The sequence below is a fragment of the Lithobates pipiens genome, unplaced genomic scaffold, assembly GCF_037356315.1.
Source record: "Lithobates pipiens isolate NorthernLeopardFrog02 unplaced genomic scaffold, aLitPip1_a1.2 Scaffold_8, whole genome shotgun sequence".
In the NCBI taxonomy this organism is placed as follows: domain Eukaryota; kingdom Metazoa; phylum Chordata; class Amphibia; order Anura; family Ranidae; genus Lithobates; species Lithobates pipiens.
Window position 1 is genome coordinate 32,170,841 of NW_027507903.1, and position 25,051 is coordinate 32,195,891.

Consider the following 25,051-nt stretch of genomic DNA (forward strand, 5'->3'; position numbering starts at 1 on the left):
CTGATTGTTGGTACACAGCTTTTATCCAAAATTATCTGAAGAGCAAAAACACGAAAATCATTTTAACACGTTACCAGATCGTATGATTTTAGTTTAATCAGTACAGGTTTCATCTGAAATTTATGATACGTTACATCAGCGGTCCCCTACCTCCCCGGCATCAGGGACTGGCCTTTTAGGAGTCAACCCCTTCATGGACCTCGGGGTGGGGGGGGGTAGAGATGCAGCTTATCACCTTGGGGGTGTTTCGTTACTTATGGGGACCCATCGCATTTGGCTACCCGCTGGACTGCACATGTGCGACACCGCCGTATGCGTTCCACCCCTGAGTCCAGGTTCAAGCCCCACCATCCAAGTGGACATAGAGTTTGATTATATTTCTGCCGAGCGAAGCAAAGCTGTGGCGGGTGGAGCAGCCCTATGTTGGCATGCATATGGCGGCGTCGCGTAATGCGCACTCCAGTGGGTAGCAAAATGTGATAGGTAGCCGAAATTTGATGTGACGGGGGCAGCTTTCCTCCCCCCCCCCTTCTTTGTGACCACAGAGGGAAAGGAGCAGTGGTGCTAGAAGGGGAGCAGGCGCCCTCTGGTGGTAGGAGGGTGTCAGTGCAGGTTGTCCCAGCTTGCTCTGCCCGGGATTGGGAACCCCTGCATTGCATCACTTCGGAATTTTTATTCTGTCATACAAGAATTTTCAGAATTTAGTAATCTTTTCATGGAGACTAGCATGCAAAAAAAAAAGGGACAATCATTTGTCCGATAATATCATTGTGTGCATTAGGCTTAAGTGTGGTCATTGCTAATTACTACCGGGTAATGAAACAACTGTGTGCAATTGATACGACTTGTTAAAAGGTGGACCATGCAGTACCCTTTGTTTTTATTGAAAAGCTTTGTTCCTACAACTGAACAGTAATATATAATGTCTTTCAGCAACAAAAGGTTCTGCAACCCAATGATACCTCCTCGTTACCTGTGGTCATGATGAGGAATAAAGGTGTGTATACGTATTTATGTTTGCGTTGTTTGGAATACAGGAGCAATAATTTGAAATGTATGTCTATTAAGAAGACCTATTTGTGTGTCCCTATATTATTCTGAAGCTCCCTACAAAGCAGATGAAGGGCATTCTAACACGGAATTAATTAACAGGGCAGGTTGTGTTTGTTCTCCCCTTGAATCTTCTAGGGCCCGTTCACACTAGAATGCAATGCGTGAAACACGCTTTCCGTCCCGGTTTCCTGCATCACATCTAAAACGCACTGCCCCTGCGATCTGCAGTGGGTGTCAGTGCAAAGTTAAGGACACCCCAAATGCAGGTCACACCAGATTGCATGCTACACATGTACCATGCAGTACAGTTGCAGCGCGTTTCCAAAAGTGGTGCATGCACTACTTTTAGGTGTGTTGTGATTTCAGCCTATTCAAACTGAATGGACCGAAAGCGCACTGCACGGAACTGCATGTGAATCGCACAGAAACATGCAAAGCGCTCCTGTGCGATTCATATGCAGTTCTTTAGTGTGAATGGGCCCCTTTAAGCTTTCGTATTGTGGGAAGAAGTGATGAGCTCAGGTGTGGTGGGACATGAGTCTGAACCCACCTGAGCTATCCCACTGAGATCATGTCAAAAGCCGACAGCCAATCATAGCCAGTGGAGGCATTCCCCGCCCTGCAGCCGCACTGATGCACATTATTTGCATATGTGCAGCTGTAGGGTGAGGAATGCCTCCCACCACCTGTGATTGGCTGTTGGCTTCCTGGCGGGATAGCTGAGGTGGGTTCGAACTCATGTCTGAACTTACCTGAACTCATTTATAGTAGGAAGTAATAGAATATCAAACATTTGCATGACTTTGAGTGATGTGCAACAGCCGCCAAGTTGCTTTTTATCATTATTCAGCTATGCCCATTAAGAGCAAAATGTTGAGATGCCATCCCTTCCCTCTATCTCCCCAAATCTGCTCATTGCATAAAATGACATTGCTAGTAGATGTCCCTATACCCTGTGCCAGTCTAAGTCGTATACCTTTTACACATTCAAATATATATATATATATATATATATATATATATATATATATATATATATATATATATATTATGCTCAGTGGCAGCCCGTAATGCAGGGCTGCACCCCTACCCAACCCCCCCCCCCCCCCCCTCCATGCGGGACACCAGACGCATGGATTCCATTGGTTTTTTTTTTGTTTTGTTTTTTACTAGCACGTGATTAGTCAGAGGCTCTAATAGGCTTCAAAAAAGGGTGGGCTCGGGGCGCAGATCACTGCGCTCTGACCAAATCCAGTTGTGTGACCATGTACGATAAATATTCGCTATGGTCTTCCTGATTCTCCTGCTGGCCAATCGGGAAGTGGGTCCTGAGACCCATTGCCCAATTGGCCGTACGGAGAGCTGATCCGATGCCTAGGAGGAGGAGCAGGGAGGTGCACGGAGGAAAGGAGGGAGGGGATGCACAGTGTGACACAGGGAAAGCCGCCGCCTGGAGGGGTTCTGCGCATGACCTAGATGGGGTAAATGCGGGACCCTGCCGACCCCCTAAAAAAAATATATATATACCACCAGCCACCACTGATGATGCTTGGGAACTTTTCTACTTTTGATGACCTTCCCTTGTCCAAACTTAGAATGTGATAGAAATCTCAGAGCTGCAAGAAAGAGGGACATTGTGTCTCCTATAAACATGATGTAAAAGCATGATCTACTTCAATTGAGCACTTTAGATCCCTATCAAAGGACTTTATTATAACGAGCTAAATATATTAGGTTATTTGTATCAAATTCTTCCCCGAGATCTGTGATGCCAGTCATTCTGCTGTCTGGATTGAACTCAAAAGTGTAGGAATTATTTAATTGCAGTGGTGATAGTGAACGAATACATTCTGCAAATATGCTTTTTTAAAGCACTAGTAATTTCTGTGTTTTTTTTTACCTATGCAGAAATTGTATTGCTTTGCCATGTGTATGTTCTGCTCATTCATGGTGTGCACTTTTTTATTTATTTTTATTTTTTTCAGGTTCCCAACCGAAGGAAAGGCCTCGCTCAGCAGTCATTGCACCGGATGAAGTTGCCTTCTCATCTCATAGCTTTTCAAACAGAAGGCCGCAGACTACAATCTCCATATCCAAGAGTATCTCTACACAAAATATTGCAGGGTGTGTAAGTCAGCATAGGCAATTGTAGCTGCTGTGGAGCTAGATTCTCTATAGGTATTAAAAATTGCAGTGGGGAACATATACACTATATTGTCAAAAGTATTGGGACACCTGCCTTTACACGCACATGAACTTTAATGGCGTCTTAATCCGTAGGGTTAAATATTGAGCTGGCCCACCCTTTGCAGCTATAACAGCTTCAGATCTTCTGGGACGGCTGTCCACAAGGTTTAGGAGTGTGTCTATGGGAATATTTGACCATTCTTCCAGAAGCACATTTGTGAGGTCAGGCACTGATGTATGAGAAGGCCTGGCTCGCAGTCTCCACTCTAATTCTTCCCAAAGGTGTTCTATCGGGTTGAGGTCAGGACTCTGTGCAGGCCAAATAAATTCCTCCACCCCAGACTCTCTTATCCATGTCTTTATGGACCTTGCTTTGTTGCACAACTTTTGAAGCAGGGAGATACAATTACACTATGCAGAGATCAGTGAGAGCTGATTAAAGGGAAGACGCACACCACCTTCACACAAGAACAGTCCCGAGGCTGCCAATCACATGCTGTATGTTGAAACGCCCTTCACTTGTCACCATTTTACCTCATGGTGTCAGGTAGGGATGACCTCAGGTGTGTTCGCATGGTCCACGTGCTGAGCCGTCAGGAAATTGGCGCAGCGCTAATCACAGGCAGTGAGACATTGCCCAATCTCTGCAGCCGCACAATGTCTCACTGCCTGTGATTAGCGCAGCGCTGCGCCGACTTCCTGGTGGGCTCAGCACGTGGACCATGCAAACACGCCTGAGCTCATCTCTAGTGTCAGAATACCTTGTCAGACATAACTCATGCTGATAACAGAGGCATGAAGCAGCAGACAGAAATGACACGTAGTGCTCTGGATTGAGATAAGTGCACACTATAAAGGGATATGCTTTGTTTTTATATTTCATGTCTGAGGTTTACAGACACTTTAATATTTAGGTACAGATTGCACTAGGCATTTTTGCTGTGCTAAACCCTTGCTGTTCATATAATCCATTTCCCTGATCCTTTTGTTCTGACTTTGGATGCATTAAAATGGTTAAACAGTGGCCAATCCATAAACCATACACACATGGCATTTTAAGTCCTTTTTATAGGAAATGTTTAGTGTTTTGCATTAGCTCTGTAGTAATGTGTTATCTGGGACCTTTTTATTTAGGGTTGGATGTGATGAAAATATTTGGAACAACTTTAAGGCTCTGTCGCAGTCAACAGATTCTTTGCACAAAATCAGCAGGGTCAATGCATCTACAGAGTCCCTCGTCGATGAAGGTAAGACCCCCATGTACAATGTGCGGTTTGTAACTTAAACTTCTAAGATTATATGAAAGTACCCAGCTTTGACAGGTACCTGCTCCCACTTCCACTGGGCAATTAGAGTGGAAGTTCTCCATGTCCTCCCTCCCTGCAGTCTTCTGGGATACATCACAGGTCCAAGAAGACTGTTGGACCGCTCACAAAGCGCAGTGCGGCTCACACGTGTGCAGTGGGCAGCCGGCTGCGAAGCTGAAAGCTGCATAACCGGCTACCCGCAGTTAAGTGGCTGGTGCCGGAAACCCGAAGGCTAATGAAGAACTAGCCCAGGTGAGGATGGCATTGGATCCCTGGACAGGTAAGTGTCCTTTAATTAAAAGCCAGCAGCTACAGGATTTGTAGCTTCTGGCTTTTATTTATTTTTTTCCAGTGAACATCCTCTTTAACCTCTTCTGGACCGCCCCACGCAGATATACTGTGACAAGGCAGGCCTCCTGTGCTAAATCGCGTACCTGTACGTGACTTTCATGCATTGGGTCTGGGGCACATGCGCGGCACCGGCGACCCGCTCCCACTGTGATTGGACACAGCAGGAGCCAATCAGCCGGTCCGGCAGACCTGATGTTTGCCGCAGAACAGCGGTCTACCTAAGTAAACAAGGCAGCCTGCCTTTCTGTAAGAGGGGAAGATGGAGATCTTGTGTTTCTGCTAAGCAGGAACCCCGATCTCTGTCTTCTTCCAGTCAAAGCATCCCCCACACAGAAAGCACTCCCTATAAGCACATTTAACCCTTTGATCGCCCCTGGTGTTAACCCCTTCCCTGCCAGTGTCATTATTAAAGTGACGGTGCATTTTTTTTTTTTAGCACTGATCACTGTATTGGGGTGAACGAGTAGACAAAAAAGATATTCTCCTGCGCTAGTGTAGGGGACCTAAAATTAAATTGGTGGTATTTTGTGATGGTGTTAAATAATTAATAGTTCATACATGCCCCGCTGCCTTGGCCGACTAGGGAAAGTCCAAAATTATATATCCAAAAGTCTTTTACTAGTCCACTAGTAAAAACACAAAAATCAGTGACTCATTGAAAGCTTTATATATCTTTTATTTTCTGATCCAAGTGTAGCTTCCACGACCCGTTGCAGAGCTGCCTTGACTTTATGGGCTTACCGGTTATCTTCTCTTGGCCTGCTATTCCGTGTCTAGGGGTTACCAGGGTTGATACCCAACGACTTGTATACTGACACAGATAAAGTCCTTTCAAAAGGTTTTATTTTGCAGTAGAACTTTCACAAAACACAGTCTCTAAGGGAACAGAGGGCACGGGTGAAGAACTCAGGTACCTCGAACTGCAGGTTTAACAAAGTCTCTACTTCCACCCAGAGAGTAGCCACTCGCAGCTGGGTACTTCAAGGCTGAACAGATCTCTAGCCAGAGATTCATTGACTCAAACTTGAACAATTAACTGAAGGTGAATAGGAACCTTTTTCCTCAGTACTTGAAACGTTTCCCGCTTCCTTTCCCATGTCCTTTCCAACTCAGTAACCAGGCACTTCTCAGGATGCCACTTGCCGGCCCTTCTCCGAAGAGTCCTCCACCGGTCACGAGCTGCGGTGTCCCTCCAAGCCGAGAACACACCCGGACACTGTGAATCCTCCCCCAGTTACTGCGCCTCGGAACAGCCGGCTCCGAGACTCTGGAACAGACGGATCCCTACCGCAGACCAGACGGCTCTATCAGGGGCCACTGACAGGAACATGCTGCGGGATGTCGAACACCCCGTTACCGGGACCCCACACGGGGCTACCCCGGTCCTGGAACCAGAACAGACCACACGGGTCTCTCGAACAACTCTGGAACCTTGAACACGTGATCCACACCTGTTTAAGTACCCCCTCCAGACTCCGGGAGTACCCCCTCCAGACTCCGGGGAGGATCAGAGGAGACAGGACAGTCTTTTTACACAATGCACAGGATTAACCCTTTGGTTCTACAGTGTGTATAACCAGCATGCTTTACTGCATATACAGACTGATTGTACTGTTGTGGGTTTAGTAAAACTTTTTAAGTCTAAAGTTGTGAAAAGATTACAATGTGCTGACATTCACTGATAGTGTGACCATATATACCAAACCATATTTGTTTTCTTGTTTTAGTATATTTTATATGCATATTACATTTTCTCTAAGCTGTAACATCAGGACTAGTACCTTCATTAAATTTTTTATGATTGTGTTTTATTTGGACACATTTTGAAAATAATGTATTTTAGTAATGGAATCTCTTTACTCTGCGGACAGGCACAGACATGAATGAGGGGCAGCTCATGGGGGAGTTTGAGACAGATTCCAAGCAGCTGGAGGCAGAATCCTGGAGTCAGACGGTGGAAAGCAAGTTTCTTAAACAGCTAAAGAAAGATGTGGTGAAACGGCAGGACGTGATCTACGGTAAGAACTAAATTCCGGAAGATGAGTTAGTACTCGGCAACTGGATGGAGTGGTTGAAAGCAGCATCAGTGATTAGAAGAGAACAGAGATGGGGCACTCAATGAGCGCTCTTCTGGGGTGGGTAATGGCCTTCCATAGGGAGCAGTACAGAGAGAGCCAACTACCGTGTACTACCATTCCATGTCATTATCATCCTTTGCCTTGATTTTGATTTTACTCCACAGAATTGTTGGATTTCGTGTTGAAAAAAAACGTATAAATGTGTTGAGACTTAATTTTTTAACTATTTTCTTTTTCAATAGATTTTTATTGAAAAATGTCAGACAGTAATACATGTAGACACAAAATCAGAGGTATAAAGCTCTGTAACATATAAAGAGGATCCAACCTTAGGGCAGAAATAATGCAGTACAATTGTATTTTGATATTCACAACAAAGAGGATTCTACGCCTCTGTTTACAATCCAGCCCCAACTACCGTGCATAAAGCCAGTCATAGACTGATCGAATCTAGGCCAGTTCAGCAGCACTGGCTGACATTCAAACCCTGTGTGGGAAAGCTGATTGTACCCAAGTTGATCGATCGACCAACTAGCCAGTCTGATTTTTCATGTGATTATTGCCAGCGGCTAGAGTCACTTGCCATATTCAGTGTGTTCTACTAGCCGGGATGGCTCCCCCTGCTGGGAGAACTGAATTGAGCGATTTTTCTTTCTTGCAACCCATGCTCCGTATATGGCCAGCGTAAGAGAGGAGAGTAAGAACATTCATAAAAAGGGCAATTAAGGGAGGGGAAAAATTTTTTCCCTCAAATCTAGGTTTATGTTAGATGGTCCATAAAGAATCCTCAAAGTCTCCAGGGAAAGATTAAAGGGGTTGTAAACCCTCATGTTTTTTCACCTTAATGCATTAAGGTGAAAAAACACCTGTCAGTGACCGGCCCCCCAGCCACCCCATTTCTTACCTGAGCCCTCCAACTTGACCCACGGGACCTCTCAGCCCGGGGTTCTCGGTTCTTGATTGGATAGATTGATAGCAGCGCAGCCGTTGGCTCCCTCTGCTGTCAATCAAATCCAATCACATGAGCGCCGGGGGGGCGGGGCCGAGTCCTGCAGTCGGCGGCTATGGATGCCAAATGCTGGAGTCAGGAGAGCACTTGCAAGGTAATCCCCCGGGAGAACGCTTCTCCCAGGGGGTTATCTGATGTGGGGAGGCCCCGGGGGACCCCAGAAGACAAAGATCGGGGCCACTCTGTGCAAAACAAGCTGCACAGTGGAGGTAAGTATGATATGTTTGTTATTTAAAAAAAACAAAAAAAAAACCCTTAAAATCACTTTAAGTAATCCAAAGGGACCAAATCTAAAAAAAAATTTAGCCTCATCATGGAGTCACCAGTTTTTAATACACTAAATACCATGATGTTTTCTTTGTGTAAACATTGACTGGTTTTAACAAAAAAATTTGTCTGTATTGAACTGGTTGTTGGTCAGCTATATTGTGTAGATAGGCGTTTGATTCATCTTCCTGGTCCTTTTGTGCAGAGCTCATGCAGACAGAAATGCATCATGTCCGGACTCTGAAGATTATGAATGAAGTCTACTACCGGGGAATGCTGACTGAGCTGCAGTTTGAGCAGAAAGTTCTAGAAAAGATCTTCCCGTGCATAGATGACTTGCTGAACATCCACACCCAGTTTTTCCAACGGATTCTGGAGAGAAAAAAGGAGTCAATGGCTGAAAAAAGCGAGCATAACTTTGTCATCAGAAGGATTGGGGATATTCTGGTGAACCAGGTAATATCTGTAGTGTAGTCAGGATGATCTTTTGATCTCCCTTCTTTCTTCTCTCTCTCTCTCTCTCTCTCTCTCTCTCTCTCTCTCTCTCTCTCTCTCTCTCTCTCTCTCTCTCTCTCTCTCTCTGTCTCTCTCTCTGTCTCTCTCTGTCTCTCTCTGTCTCTCTCTGTCTCTCTCTGTCTCTGTCTCTCTGTCTCTGTCTCTCTCTCTCTCTCTAAAAAAAAAATATATATATATATATATATATATATATATATATACATACTATATCTGTTACATTGGCGGGTTCCTATGTGTTACTGTGAATTTCAGTTGATAATTACTATTTTAATACGTTTAATGTTTTTACACTCAAATTTGTTTTAAATTAATCATGATAATTAAAGTGAAATTTCAGGCTCACTTAAAGTTGAAATGCAGCCAGATTAGCGCAAAATAAATTAGCTCTTGAAAAGCAAACCCTATGTGACCTTTTATTATTTTATTTTTTTCTTGAAGTAGAACTATAGACAAAACTTGTTTTTAATTATGGTTAGAGCAAAGGGAGTGTTATAACCCCTGTCAGATTTTTTTGTCCCATTGTGGAGATTACCCTTCATTTCCTGTCCCAAAGCTAAAGAGGAAGTGAGAGTAAACCGCTGCAGATTAACCACTTAAGGACCAGAAGATTTGCCCCATTAATGACCAGGCCATTTTTTGAAATACGGCACTGCGTTGCTTTAACTGACAATTGCGCGGTCGTGCAACACTGTACCCAAATTAAATTGATGTCCTTATTTTCACACAGCAATCGTGCGATAAAAATGTGTATTGTATAAATGTCACTGGCAGGGAAAATGATTCAGGCAAATATGATTCCGGGGGGGGGGAGATGGGACTGACTGGGAGTAGAGAGAGAGAGGGAGAGATCGCTGTTCCTGATCACTAGGAACAGACTATCACTCTGTACTCCCGTCAGAATTTGGATCTGTTTGTTTACATTGACAGATCCCCATTTTGGCTCTCTGTGAAGCGATCGTGGCCACCAGCCACGCGCATCGGCTCCCCCGCTGTGGGCACACGCGTGCTGTATCTGTAAAGCTACAGCAATTTGTGGGAACGAGCCGACCTGCCGCTGTATAATGATGGAAACTGATCAGCAAGTGGTTAAGGGAATTCCTTGGGGACCCTCAGGTCACCAGAACTAGTGTCCCCATTGGCAGATTTCCCCTCTTACTTTTCTGGGGACAGCCCAAAATTTGGGATTTTCTTTTACTTTCAATTATAATGGTAAACTGGACAAATAGAGAGGGTGACGCTCCTTAACAGGGCCACAGACTGCAATAAAAACTGACAAGCATTCTAATCCATTTCCCCTCTGTCCAAAACAAAAAAAAAAGTTTTGCCTTTAGTTATGCTTTAGGCTAAGTATACACCAATAGAATGTAGAACCAAAAATGCTTGGGAAAGGTCATACAAAAATTCTTAGTATTTATTAGGTATATAGCACTGTCAATTTACACAGAGCTTCCCATATATATTATACATTCACATTAGAATGTTGTTAGAAAATTGTTCAAGATCTCGTTTACTTTTCACATTTTGGAATAAAAACAACATACACTGTTAGAATTTTGTACATTCAAGAAACATTTTCCATCCTCCCTCAATTTTTCTCATTACTGCAGTAAAAGAGTAACGTCCATTTGACCCCACTAATGATTCAAAAAATGTTCTTGCAACGAAAAACGAATGAAATTCTGCTAGTGTATACCAAGCTATAGTGTCCCTCCTCTTCTCTGTTGACCATTCCTTAGCTGAAATAATACCCAGAGATGAGATAGAATCCAGAAGCCACTGCTTTATCACTGCCTGGTGACATAGCACCTGCTACTATACAATAAAACTTGCAGCCACCACTTTAACAGTCTTAATCTGGCCATGCATTATACAATTCTTATTCAGTTTCCTTTAGATTTACCTTCAACGATGTCGTGTAAGGGACCTGCCTCGTCGTATAAACATTTTAAAGTGTTTAGGTCTGACCTCCTATTATATTGTTTTGGTAAATCTAAAGGAAATTGTGTAATGTATGGCCAGCCTTAGAAACCAGGAGCAGTATGGAACTGCTCAGATCTGGTAGTGCCCTGATGTCAGGACACCAATAAAGCTGGACCACTTTATTAAAGGATGAGTTCACCTATGAACAAAAAGATAAGAAATGCACTTTTTTTTTTTTTTGCAGGTAAAAAAAAAATGTGCATTTATTATTTTTGGTATTAGGAGCCTGGAAAGAATTGCACCAGCAATAAAGAGATCGCTGATGCCATGCATGCTTGCAATGTACAGGTAGGCAGTTTTACACTGACAGGAAGACTCAATGAACTACCACAGCGCTCAGCAGCACTCTGGTAGTTCATTAAGGACTACAAGCCGGCAGCCACAAAGGTGTCGGTACTCATAGTTCATTGTTTCACAGAGATCTACGAATCAGCTTCCAACTTCAGCTTTAGTTAAAGTGGAGCTCCACTGTATACTTATCTAATGTGACAAACTCCTCGGAAAGGTCGTTTAGAGCCCGAAAATATTTGAATCGGGGGACAAGAACGGGAGGCTTCTGGGCGGCCTGGTGGCTGACCCCAAATTTCAAATGGTCGTAGCCGTTATACACACTGAGACAGGGGGTGTGACTTCTAACCCATCTGACATCCTTCATGAATTTCTTACATTTTACTCCTCTCTATATAAATCCACTACTACGCAGCTATCCTCTGAGCGCCTATCCTTTCTCCGCGGATTGTCTCTGACTGGCCTGACGGAGGAGGATGTAGCCCTAATGGAAGCTGACATCTTGATTGCCGAAATAGAAATAGCAATTCGCTCATTACCACATAATAAGACGCCGGGTCCTGACAGACTCCCAGGAGACTGGTACAAAATGTACATTGCCAACTTGGCCCCGTGGCTTCATAAGCTGTATGCCCTTAGTTTAGAGACAGGATCTCTACCTGATTCGATGTCGCAGGCCCACATAGACCTTGTTCAAAAGCTGGGAAAAGATCCCTCCTATTGTTCAGCATACCGCCCCATACCCCTCCTTAATTATGATTTAAAAATACTGACGAAAGTGCTGGCCACCAGGCTGATGGGGATCCTCCCGTTTTTGGTTGACCTAGATCAAACTGGTTTTATGCCCGGGAAATCGACTGATGTCAATATCCGTAGAGTCTTCACTCATCTGCAAATCCCTTCTACGGACCAGGACACCAGGGTTCTTGTGGCCCTGGATCTTGAAAAGGCATTTGACTCGGTGTCCTGGACCTATATGGAGGAGGTACTCAAGTTATATGGTTTTGGTCCCATTTTTAGGAAATGGATCCTACTATTATACCAGAAACCGACAGCACAGTTTAAATTGGGAGGTCGGCTGTCTTCCTCATTCCCGGTGGAGCGGGGCACCTGGCAGGGTTGTCCTTTATCCCCAGCCCTTTTTTCCTTGATGGTTGAGCCCTTGGCGGTTTCGCTGAGATCCTTGGGTGCTGTTCGGGGGGTGTGGGTGGGGTCCTTGGAGGAAAAGATTGCACTCTATGCTAACGATATTATCCGGGATCCTGGGCCATCCCTTTGGGCGGCGCTGGAGCTTCTATCGAGATTTGCTGCTTTGTCGGGCCTTAAGGTCAACTGGGACAAGTCCCAGATCCTACCAGTGGACCCGGGGGCTAGGAGGCTGGCGGACTCCTCACTCACAGTAGGCGGAAAACATTAAATACCTTGGTATTATCATTTCTCCCAGAATACAAGACTTCTGTAAATTAAATCTTCTTCCTATCCTGCAAACTACGCACAATAGGCTGAAAGTATGGGCCAGTCTTCCCCTTACGCTGATGGGTCGAATTAATTTAATTAAAATGAAACTGCTCCCCCCTCTCCAGTATGTAATGCGCCATTCTCCGATGTGGATACCCAAGATCCATTTTCAACGCTTAAATTCTCACATAACTAGTTTTTGGTGGGGCACTGCACCTCCCCGGTACCGCTTGTCCATACTACTAAGACCTTGGACGCAGGGGGGCCTGGCATGTCCTGATTTTTTCCTTTAGTTTATCGCGGTGATGCTGGCACATGCCCATGGCTGGATTGCCTCGGACGCCACCAACGCAGCAGTTGCCTTGGAGGCCTCCATTGTGGGATCACTTGAAGCACTGCGGAACGTTTTGTTCAGGGGTCCTAGAGCTTCACACCCTCTAATTACTTCGATGAAGACGGTGCTGAGGGCGTGGTCTGTGGTGGTCGGCCGCCGGTCGGCTGAGCCCTGGACTTACTCTCCTAATACTCCATTGTGGCTCAATCCCTCCCTACCTGAATTCTACTCTATACTAGAACCGATCGTGTGGGCGTCGAGGGGCGTTCGGTATATCCATCATATTTGCGAGAATGGTGCATTACTGGCATTCGACCAGCTGAAATCTAGATTTGACTTGCCCAGTACACACTTTTTCTGGTTCCTGCAGCTTCGTCATGCATACAGGACTCAGTTCGGTGACTCTCCTGTAACCCTATATCAGTCTAACATGGAACTGCTCCTGCGTCAGCAGCCCTCTGTTCATAGTGGATTGGAAAAACTCTGAGACTTTTGGGTGGTGGAGCTGCCGGAGCTGGATGGGGAGGACTGGGAGGACATTTGGGACTCCCCCTTCAGATACTTGGTCTCCTCTAGAGACCGGCTGATCCAATTTAAAATATTACATAAATTTTACTATACTCCATATAGGCTTCATAAAATATACCCTGACTCCACACCACAGTGCTGGCGTTGTCGGGCGGATTCGGCGGGGTACATCCACATGATGTGGTCCTGCCCCGAGTTGCAACACTACTGGTCACTAGTCGTCTCCTTTATTACTAAACTGACCACGATTCCTATACCTCAGACGATTGAGATTTGCCTGCTTGGTTTGGTAGACGCGGTGGTCCCCTCGAGGGCGGTTCGCACATTACTGAGTTTGTTACTTTTTTATGGCAGGAAACTGATTGTGCTCCGGTGGAGGGCCCCTTCGGCGGCCCTCACCCCGAGTGCATGGAAGTCATTAGTTAACATTGCAATACCCTTGTATAGGGAAGTACATTCTAACCAGGGATGCCCTCAAAAGTTTCAAAGGGTTTGGAATGTCTGGTTGGAGTCTGAGACAACAACTGCGCAACAGGAGAACCCTGTGGGATTGTCAGCCCAATCCAGCTCATAGACGACTCTCTTAATGGTTCCATCTGGGATGGCACCTGAGCCACCTGACTACCAGTAGACACCCGCTGATGAACTTTTGTTTTGGTAGACTGCATACAGTAAATTACTAAACCTATGTTGAACACTGTAAAAGGTATTTCTCCTGTCAACTTTAGCAGCAAGCTATAGGGTTTGTTTTTCTCTCTGTTTTTAGGGTTAGGCTGATGGAGTTAAGTTGTTATGCCTTACCTACTGTTTTACTCTTTTATGTTAAGCGAGCCCAGGAATGCCCAAAAGGCTCTGTTTTGTAAACCTTTATTTTTTTTTTAAATAATAAAAAATGTATAAAAAAAAAGTGGAGCTCCACCCTAAAGTGGAAATTACGCTCATCGGATTCCCTCCCTCCGGTGCCACAATTGGCACCTTTCTGGGGGGAGGGGGTGCAGTTACCTGTATAATCCCCCCCCATTGTGTTCTGGGAAACACACAGTTCCCAGAAAGCAACTTGGACCAGTGAAGACCCGCTCGTGCATGCGCAGTAGGGAACTGGGCAGTGAAGCCGCAACACTTCACTTCCTAATTCCCTGACAGAGGATGCTGGCATGGTAGCCGAGAGATGAGCTATTGCTCATCATCTGCTGCAGACATCGCTGGCACCCTGGACAGGTAAGTGTCCAATTATTAAGTCAGTAGCTGCAGTATTTGAAGCTGCTGACTTTTAATAATTGTTGTTAAGGTGGCACTCCTCTTTAAGCCTTGACTAAAAAAACAACCTGGAAGCTGATTGGTTTCTATGCAGAGCCACACCAGATTTTGCACGCTCTAGTTTTAGTAAATCGGCCCCATTTTTATTTTGCCCTTAAAATGGAATAGCTATGGGTATGTAAAAGTCTTGCATAGGAGAAGTATTTAAAGTCTTGTTGGAAATCCAGTAGACACCTCGTGAACACGAATTACAGGTTGACTGTTACCCTTTGCTTTTATAAATTATTGTAATAATGAAAACCGTTCCATGGTTTTATTACTGAAAATGAAATATTTATTTGTTTCTGTCTTTGCAGTTCTCTGGTGAAAAAGCTGAACACATGAAGAGAACATATGGTAAATTTTGTGGCCACCACAATGAAGCGGTGAATTATTTCAAGGATTTGCTGTCCAAGGAGAAGAGGTTTCAGGCCTTTATTAAGGTATTGGAGATAACAATTCCATCTTTATGTTATAGATATTTCTGGTTTCAAAACTGTGCACATTACTAAGAGTCTATTTCATTTCAGAAAAAGGGAAGTAGCTCATTAGTCCGCCGTCTGGGGATCCCAGAATGCATACTACTGGTTACTCAAAGGATAACAAAGTACCCAGTGCTTTTACAGAGAATACTGCAATATACAAAAGGTAATTATTATGTGTGTCTTAAAGCAATATTAAATAGTTTTTTTTTTTTTTTTTTTAATAAACATGTTTTACTTTCGTGCTCTGTGTAATGGTTTTGCACAGAGCAGCCTGGGTCATCCTTCTCTTGGGTCCCATGCCTCCACCCCTGGCTCCTCCCTCCTTCCATGTGCCCCATCAGCAAGCAGCTTGCTGTGGGGACACCCAAGCAGGTGCCCTAAGCTGCAGCTCTGTGTGTCCACTTGCACACGCAGCTGCTGCTCAGCCCGCCCCCTTCATCTCCTGATTGGCTCACTGGTTGTTAAAGACAGCAACAGGAGGCATTGCCAAAAGCGAATCAGGAGTGCGAGTCCCTGGAGAGGCAAGGCTCTTGAGGACATCGCTGGATCAAGAGGGGGCTCGGGTAAGTATTATGGGGGGTGCACACAGAATAATTTTTTTACCTTCATGCATAGGATCAGGGCCGCTGATAGGCCAGTACAACTGGCCCTGCTGTACCGGGCCTGACCAGCAGGGGGGGGCCCGGGCAACCTGAACTTCAAAGTAAAAAAAAAAAAAAAGATTCTCCTCCACCGATCATCGTCTTCTGCGCCCGCTCCTCCTGCTCCGCACAAGTCCCGGCCAGCATACCCTATGGTGTTGCAGAGTGATATTCCTCTCTCTCTCTCTCTCCGCGTGAGAAGAAGTAGCAGAGTGAGAGGAGCAGAGAGTACAGGGGCCGGGCGATCGAGCTATTGTGGACACTCAGGAAGAGGGAGAAAGTAATCTCTGCTGCCCTGCTGGAGCTAACAATTACACAGGTGAGGTGTATGCTTACTTGGGGGGGGGGGGGCTTGAAGTTCAACATCTACTACTACTCTGCAATACATACTCTGCCAATACACTGCAATACATACTGTGCCAATACTCTGCAATACTTTATACTTACCCTGCCAATACTCTGCAATACTTACCCTGCCAATACTCTGCCAATGCTCTGCAATACTTACCCTGCCAATACCCTGCCAATACTCTGCAATACTTACCCCGCCAATACTCTGCAATACTTACCCCGCCAATACCCTGGCAATACTCTGCAATACTTACCCTGCCAATACTCTGCAATACTTACCCTGCCCCAATACTCTGCAATAAATACCCTGCCAATACTCTGCAATAAATACCCTGCCAATACTCTCCAAAATACCATTTTTTTTATTCATTAATGGTTTGTATTACATATAGATATTAAAGAGGTCTGTTCTCATCTGAAAACAGTATTTCTTTTGGATAATCAAACCTATAACTGGCTGCAGAAAAACAAATATCACTTGTAGACAAACCTACACTTTGTTTCAAGGCGGGGTCTTGGGAGGGGCAATGGGTGGGGCCAGGGTGGAGCTGAAGGGGGCCCCGTCAGGTAGGCTGTACGGGGCCCCATGATTTCTATCAGCGGCCCTGCATAGGATACAACACAGCTGCTGCCCTGGAGCAGTAAAAATGCTATAGGGTGGATTGGAAATTACTCTGTATTATGAGCAGTAAACAGCAGCGGGTTGAAACGTTTACATCAAGGTGTTTACTGCCGAGTGCTTGTAATATAGAGTTTAAGCATATCAGCAGATATGAGTAAATGTTAAGTCTTGATTAAAGGGATGACGTGTGGTCCCTGATATGCGTTAGCTTTAGAACGAACTATACACTCGGAATAAAATCTTTTTGTAAACTCTAATATCTTGTATGGCATTCCAATTTTTTAAATCCATTATTGCTTCCATAGTCCAAGATGAGATTGTTTTCAGTTCCTTGGTTCATGAGAGCAGCCCACTTAGAACCTAAATGCCCCACTGAGACACCACCAGAATGTTTTTACTAAAGATATCAATAGTACTAAAATATATGTATCCGAGGCTAGTTCTCGATCCCACGATCCAGCCCCGTCCTCACCCCAGCCATTTTCACCCTGTGTGTTTCTCTCTCCCTGGTGTCGGCATCTTTACTATGGGATGTCCGAGCGGCACTGTGAATTGCTCGGCAGTCTTCTGGGAGGGGAAGGTAAACTTTGGCTTCCAAATCCTAGGCGTTAAGAGCGGGTACCGGTCAAAATCAGGTACCCCCCTTACCAAAAGCTCAATTTCACAAACGAGAGCGGGGAAGGAGGCCTTAAAGTGAAAACTAAAGAAAGGGTTGGGACTTTAAGTGAGGCCTAGGACAATTACATCAAAATTGCCTCCATCCCTATCGCCACCATAAATAGAAAAGGGTTGGGACTTTGGCGAAGCATGCGATTTTGGAAGCAAAAAAAGAGCAATAGAAGTCAGATAATGTGGATTTATTAACTGTAAACTTGGTACATTACATAGGGGGCACAGGGATGCACATTCTATAGTCCATAATCCATCATAAATCGTAAATGTATATATTGAAGATATTGCACATCAAAAACATCAATCCCATAGTTCATACATCAAGAAAATTGAATTCATATATAGACATATTGCACATAGTGAAGATCAATAGAATTAATTGATTAAAAAACATTACAGAGTCTAATAAAACTGCATGATTGGATGTAACTTATAACATCTAAATCTCTACGCGTTTCGTGGCTATCTTGCCACTCATCAGGAGCTGATATATGATGGATATCTATGGGACAAGAAATGGTGTGCCAAAAATTTGTCAAATTGATATATTAAATGAGGGAAAGGGAAAAAAGATGTGTCAAAACCAATCGCCCATACTTACGGGTCAGGTAATGATAGGAGGCGCAGCAATGGGCACTGGGGTAGCCGGGAGCATCATCTGGTATGGAAGCTGAGGCAGGCAGAGTGTGTGGTACTGCAATGAGGCATAATGCAATGAATGTGAGCCAAAAAGTGATCCTCACCCTAGGATCAATAATTGCATGTGTAAGTGTCAACCTGAGACATCTAACATGACTGTGAATATGATGTGAGTTGGGTAGGGTGAAGAAATTGCTAAGGGGTTTGCAAATATCAAAATCAATTAAAAGTATTGGGACACAGATAAAGTGATATATGATAGTGGAACCATGTTAAGAGCAATATGGATGCTCCAACAGTGGTAAACGCTGTCACGTAGAAGTAAAACACTAAAGAAACCCAAGACAAAAGGGTGGGTGTTTGGAACAGATACAACAAAATAAGAGTGCCCATTGCTGCGCCTCCTATCACTACCTGACCCGTAAGTATGGGTGATTGGTTTTGACACATCTTCTCTTTTCCTTTTCCTTCATTTAATATATCAATTAGACTCATTTTTGGCACACCATTTCTCGTCCCATAGATATCCATCATATATCAGCTCCTGATGAGTGGCAAGATAGCCACGAAACGCGTAGAGCTTTAGACGTTATAAAGTTACATCCAATCATGCAGTATTATTAGACTCTGTAATGTTTTTTACTCAATTCTATTGATCTTCACTATGTGCAATTTGTCTATATATGAATTAAATTTTCTTGATGTATGAACTATGGGATTGATGTTTTTGATGTGTGATATCTTCAATATATACATTTATGATGGATTATGGACTGGATGGCACTTGGATATGGATGGATTGGCACTTGTTTTGGCTGACCGTAGCAGAGAAGACTTCTTCTCCACTCCATGAATTCTCTTTCTTGACAAGTGGATGTGTCTGTGTTTCAATCAAGTTTTTGATCTGTTTACAGAGAATGAAATTGAGCACCAGGAAGTGGAAAAAGCCCTGAGCTTGGTAAAGGATGTTATTTCTGAGGTGAATAATAAAGTAAAAAATTATGAGAAGAAGACGCGCCTTTACGAGGTCTACAACAAGACTGATAGTAAATCGATACAACGCATGAAGAGTGGGCAAATGTTTGCAAAGGAGGACCTTAAACGGAGGAAATTGGTCCGTGACGGCAGTCTGTTCCTGAGATCCAGTCCAGCCAATAGAATTAAAGGTTAGACTTTTGCCTATTATATGCCTGGTAGCCACTGCTCTACCACCCTCTGAAAAGTGTTCCACCACTTTTCAGAGAGTGGTAGAGACTGCCGCCCCCATGTGAAAGAGCCCTATGTAACAAGGGACAAGTAAAGAAAACTTGTACTTTGGGAAATACAGGAGCTGACGTTGCTGACCTCATTCTGATAATGCTAGTTGACCGGCTCAAGACTGGTTGTTGTGACTTTCATACTTTAAGACCATATCCCTGAACGAGCATACTGCCTAAAAGAAATGTCATGAAAACCTGGAAGCTGATTGGTTTCTATGCAGAGCTGCACCAGATTGTGCACTCTCCAGTTTTAGTAAATCAACCCCACAAAGTACTGAATCAATTGGACAAGCTTGGCAACACTGAAATGTAATTTTGCAGAAGTGGTGGCCTCCATGCTTCCAGAATACTACCTTTTATTTAAAGCTGAACTGCTGGAAACTTGAAAATTCTGTCTTGCAGTGGAGCTGTACCTACACTGCAAGGGTTAACTGATCATTTAGGTCTAGGGGTCAAAGAAGAGAAGATTTACTTACCTGCTTCCCGTGCTGCTAGCCTGGTCCCCACAGTGTATTCTCCCCCATGCTTCACCAGTCCTGATGTCATTAAGATTGTTGCATGGTAAATAGTCCTGCACTGCACAGGATGCCAAGGGTCAATCCACCACCGGAGCATAGGGGAGCATTATCTACTGGTGGAACAGAGGATCAGGTAAGTATTAGTGCTTATACACTCCCCTAGACCAAACAAGAATTGAACCTTTGCAGTGTGAGCACAGCCCCACTGCAGGGGAGAATGTTCAGTTTTACCAGAGTTGGGCTTCAAAAATTACCTCTCTGGACAGCAACCTTAAAGAGAAGTTGGGCTTTTTTTTTTCCTCCAAAAATCATACTTGCCTAGGTTGATGCAGCATCAGTCCAATGCTGCAATCTGTCCCCTGCTGGCTTTAAGACCCCTTTCACACCACGCCGCCCATAGCGTCGGCGGTAAAACGCTGCTATTTTTAGCGGCGTTTTACTGCCAGATTTGCGGCGCATTTCGTCCGCTAGCGGGGCGCTTTTACCCCCGCTAGCGGCCGGAAAAGGGTTAAAACTGCCAGCAATACGCCGCAATAGCGCTGCCCCATTGATTTCAATGGGGAGCAGCGGTGGAGGAGCGGTAAACACACCGCTCCAAAGAAGCTGCTGGCTGGACTTTACCCCTGACATCCTGCCAGAGCACCGCTGTAGTGTGAAAGCCCTTAGGCTTTCACACTACAGACAACGGTGCAGATTTTTAGGGCGGATTGCAGGTGCTATTTCTAACGCTATAGCGCCTGCAAAATGCCCTTGGTGTGAAAGGGGTCTAAGACTGAAAACTGAGAGATCAAAGACTGCTGATCAGTTGGTTCTCAGAGCTCCCTGAGCAGAGCAGCCCTCTCTGCTCTGTCCCCCCCCCCCCCCAGCTCACTGGAGCGCTGAACTGTGGAGGGGCGAGAGCAGCCAGCTCGAGCTCTCAGCGGCTTGTCTAGGCATTTAGGCAGGTGCTGACTTTATTGTTGTAATCTTGCTCGAGCCTGGACCAACTCCAGTGGGCTTCAGCCAGCTGTCTGCCGAAAACCGGTCACAGGAGAAGTACAGCCAAATGAGCTTTGGCTGTACTACTTCTTTAACCACTTCAGCTACGGAAAGATTTGCCCCCTTTCTGACCAGAGCACTTTTTGCGATTCGGCACCGTGCCGCTTTAACTGACTATTGCACGGTTGTGGGACGTGGCTACCAAACAAAATTTACGTCCTTTTTCCCCACAAATGGAGCTTTCTTTTGGTGGTATTTGATCACCTCTGAGGTTTTTATTTTTTGCAATATAAACAAAAAAAATATAGACAATTTTGAAAAAAAAAACATTTTTTACTTTTTGCTATAATATCCCCCAAAAATATATATTAAAAAGATTATGTCCCTCAGTTTAGGCAATACGTATTCTTTTACATATTTTTGGTAAAAAAAAAATCACAAAATTGATTGGTTTGCACAAAATGTATAGCGTCTACAAAATAGGGGATAGTTTTATGGCATTTTTGTTAATCATTTTTTTTTCTACTAGTAATGGCGGCGATCAGCGATTTTTATCGTGACTGCGACATTATGGCGGACACATCGGACAATTTTGACACTTTTGGGTCCATTGGCATTAATACAGTGATCAGTGCTTTAAAATTGCATTGATTACTGTAAAAATGTCACTGGCAGTGAAGGGGTTAACCACTAGGTGGCGCGGAGGGGTGAAGTGTGTCCTAGTGGAGTGTTTCTAACTAACTGGGGGATGGGCTGTGTGTGACGTGGACACTGATCGCTGCTCCTGATGACAGGGAGCAGACGATCGGTGTCCTATCAATAAGGCAGAACAGGGAGATGCTGTTTACAACGGCATCTCCCCATTCTTGAGCTCCGTGACACGATCGTGGGTATCCCTGCGGCGATCGAGTCCGCAGGTCCCACGGGCACGCTCACAGCGCTCGCGGCAGGTGCGCATGGCGGGAATTCCAAAGTAACGTACGGGTACGTTACTTTGCCCAGCCGTGCCCTTCTGCTGACATATATATGCCAACAGCAGTCTGCAAGTGGTTAAATAACATGTCCTCAGCGGCAGCTCATGTATGAGAGTTTACCTTTTAAATCAGTTGCAGCATGGTAAACGTGCTAACCGTGTCCGGTGTTGAATACATTACATGACTTTACAATGGGATCTCAGTCTATTGCAGGAACATTGTAAGTCAGTATTGACATCAATGTAAGTCGGTTGTGATTTAGTCATCCTCGCCCACAAGCTTATTTACTGCCAAGAACAACCAGTTCTCCCAGTCTCCACCCTTTTGGAGGAGCAATTTGTTTTTCCTTGATCCATCAACACCAACTTTACAAGGCTTGGTAACCTGGCTGTCTTTACTATGAAATGTCTCCATCAGCATAGCCAGGAGGTTAAAGGAAAAAAAAAAAAGAAGGGGGTAAAAAAAGAACTCGTAATTAAAAGTTATATTTTTTGCAGACCAGGAACCACATTGCCTGTAAGTAATCATCATTTCCAACTGAATCACTAAATTGCAGGCCAATGCCATCCATCTCAGCTAGGTTTTCATTTTTACTGTAAGTGGGAACATATTTCTAATGTAGAACCTGATGCACCCGATACCGTCCATAAAAAAAAACAGCTGACTGAGGCACAGATGAGGGGCTAGCATGAGATTAATCTTAGCAGATGACTGTAGTGTAGAAACGGACAGGACTATGGTCATGTGTTCAATTCATACAATAACATAAGTATTTTCTCTGATCTACAGAGGTGCTGGCTGTGCTGCTGACTGATGTGTTAGTTTTCCTCCAGGAAAAGGACCAGAAATATGTCTTTGCATCACTGGTGAGGCCCATTCATATCCCTGAAATGTGCTTATGACAAATAACTTATGACCTAGTTGGCTTATTTGTTAGCATATAGTACACATAGTAATAACACACTAATAACACACAGTAATATTTGCAAAAAAATGAATAAGAAGGATGAATCTTTTTGCATTTCAAAATTGTATAAAATTGTTATTTCTTGTGTTACTGTAAGGCCGGCCTTATATGTTTAGATTTCTCTAGTTTGGTCAGATGAGGGAAATCACTCTATTTTCTCATCCAAGGTTAAAGGTTGGGCATAGATGAATCGAAATTCTGTCAGTTCAGCAGTAACCAGACAAATTTCGATCCCTCTATGGGAAGGCTGATTGTACTGAAGTCAATCTATCTGCCAGCAGTGATCATTGTATTCTGCTGGTGGGAAAGGCACCCTGCCGGCAGAGTACAATAGCTCCACTGGACAGGAGTGAGGGATTCCCCCATCAACGCTAATATTTTCTTTCCTTTCACCAGTTGAAGAAAATAAAATTGTATAATGTATGGAGAAATCTCCCCTACCCGCTATTGTACGTGTGTCTGAATACCCAATGACTGCATCTGATTGGATTCAGCCACTGGTCGCCAATTTCTACCCAGCTGCTTCGTTTTTTCAGTCTGACTCTTAGAGCCGGTTCACACTGGGACGACTTGTTAGCCACCTGACAAGTCGCACCCTGTTCTGTACAATGGAACCGTTCTAATAGGAGCAACTCAAGTCGCTCCGACTTAGAAAAAGGTTCCTGTACTACTTTGGGGGCGACTTGAGGAGACTTGCATTAACTTCTATATAGAAGTCGCTTTGCAAGTCGCTGCTGCTGGCGTGTCCAGGTCACCTGAGGCAGTCGCGCTGCAAGTCGTGCTGCCTCAGTGTGAACCGGCTCTTACGAGCTGGATGTTGCCCACAGGGCCATGCACAGTTCAAATTCCAGCTGATTCAGCAGGAATCGGGCAAAATATAAGCCATCTACGGCCAGCATCACATCCAGTTTTTCTCATTTATTGAATTGTGACAGCTGTAACAAGGAATATGGGCATCAGTGGGCTTTGTCTTTTCACCCAAAATTCAGATTTTCTAGTATTCCCCCAATGCATTGCAAGATGTTTAGAAACCGTATGAGGGGCAACTGTTTATCGCAAAAGAGCAGTGTGGGATTATCCACAAAATAAACATGCATACTCACCAGAGTGGGCGACCTGATTCTGCATCTGTTCCCTGCTATTTCTACACTGAGAAGTGACTGATCAAGAGACTGCTGATCGCTCAGTTCTCAGGTCTGCTTTGAGCAGAGAGCCGTGACTGTCAACCATCGGCTTTTTGTTCTGCCCCTCCAGCGCTTACTCTAGTGTTAGGCTGGGGAGGGGCAAGAGTGGCTGGCTCAGACTCGCAGCGGCTCACTGAGAGGCTGAGGCATCTGGCAATTGGGGCATCTGGGTGGATTTCAACATTATTGTCGAGATCCCTGCAGTGCCTGGGCTCTGGCTCTGTGACTTCATCCGAGAGAAGACTTTAACCCGCTGTTGGCTGAATCTGAGCACAGAAGTACAGAACTATGTGCACTCCTGTGACCCATAGGAGAAGTATTGCCAAAAAAGCTTTTCCCATACTACTTCTTTAATTGTACAGTACAGGACAGGTATTCATAGACTCGTATCTCGTACCTTCAGGTCTTTTTTTTTTTTTTTGAGTGTCCCAAGGTGATGGACCTCTTCTCCCTTATGGAAAACTCACTCTAAAGCCTCATACACACGATCGGACTTTGTACAAACTTTCCTGTGGATTTTTGTACAAAGGGCGTCGGCTGAGAACTTGTATTGCATACACACAGCAGGACTTTTTCAGCCAACTTTCACCAAATCATGTGGTTTTTCTGCTCTTTACCGCCACCTTTGGTCAGCTTCTGCATTGTTGTCTGATCTTTTGCATTGGTTCTGAGCATGCGTGTTTGTACTTTGTACAAAAGTCCTATGGTTTTCTGTACACACGATCAGACTTTGCTCCATCGGACTTTTGTTGCCAGAAAGTTTGTCCGTTCGCACAGCCAACAAAAGTCCGATGAAAACCAAAAAAGTTTGTCCAATGGAGCGTACACACGATCGGATGTTGCTCCAAAACAGCTAATTTGCATGTTTGTTGTCAAAAAGTCTGATCGTGTGTATGGGCCTTTAGCTTAACTAGTTATTTTCTCTTTGTATTTCTCCATCAACTCTTCTGTGTTTTCTAATCCAAAAGTAGTCGCAGTGTATCCAGATCTGTGCAACCTCTGTAAAGCTTTGGGAACCGTAGTAGTCCCAGAGTTGTAATGTAAAAACAGCTGGGAAAAAAAGCAGCAAACTAATCGCATATTAATTATGGAGTTCTATACATGGGAGG

The 25,051-nt window shown here is 44.5% G+C and overlaps 1 protein-coding gene across 7 annotated transcripts in view; it reads left to right on the top strand.

The window, feature by feature from the left end:
- The window catches only part of AKAP13 (A-kinase anchoring protein 13), a 440,963-nt gene that overhangs the window by 386,902 nt on the left and 29,010 nt on the right, over nucleotides 1–25,051 (top strand). For all 7 annotated transcript variants that reach the window (XM_077472410.1, XM_077472415.1, XM_077472413.1 and 4 more), the window contains 9 exons: nucleotides 934–997; nucleotides 3,039–3,177; nucleotides 4,375–4,487; nucleotides 6,770–6,916; nucleotides 8,458–8,708; nucleotides 14,970–15,095; nucleotides 15,183–15,300; nucleotides 18,977–19,228; nucleotides 22,581–22,657. In XM_077472410.1, the coding sequence (XP_077328536.1) occupies nucleotides 934–997; nucleotides 3,039–3,177; nucleotides 4,375–4,487; nucleotides 6,770–6,916; nucleotides 8,458–8,708; nucleotides 14,970–15,095; nucleotides 15,183–15,300; nucleotides 18,977–19,228; nucleotides 22,581–22,657 (1,287 nt within the window). The remainder of the gene's footprint in view (nucleotides 1–933; nucleotides 998–3,038; nucleotides 3,178–4,374; nucleotides 4,488–6,769; nucleotides 6,917–8,457; nucleotides 8,709–14,969; nucleotides 15,096–15,182; nucleotides 15,301–18,976; nucleotides 19,229–22,580; nucleotides 22,658–25,051) is intronic.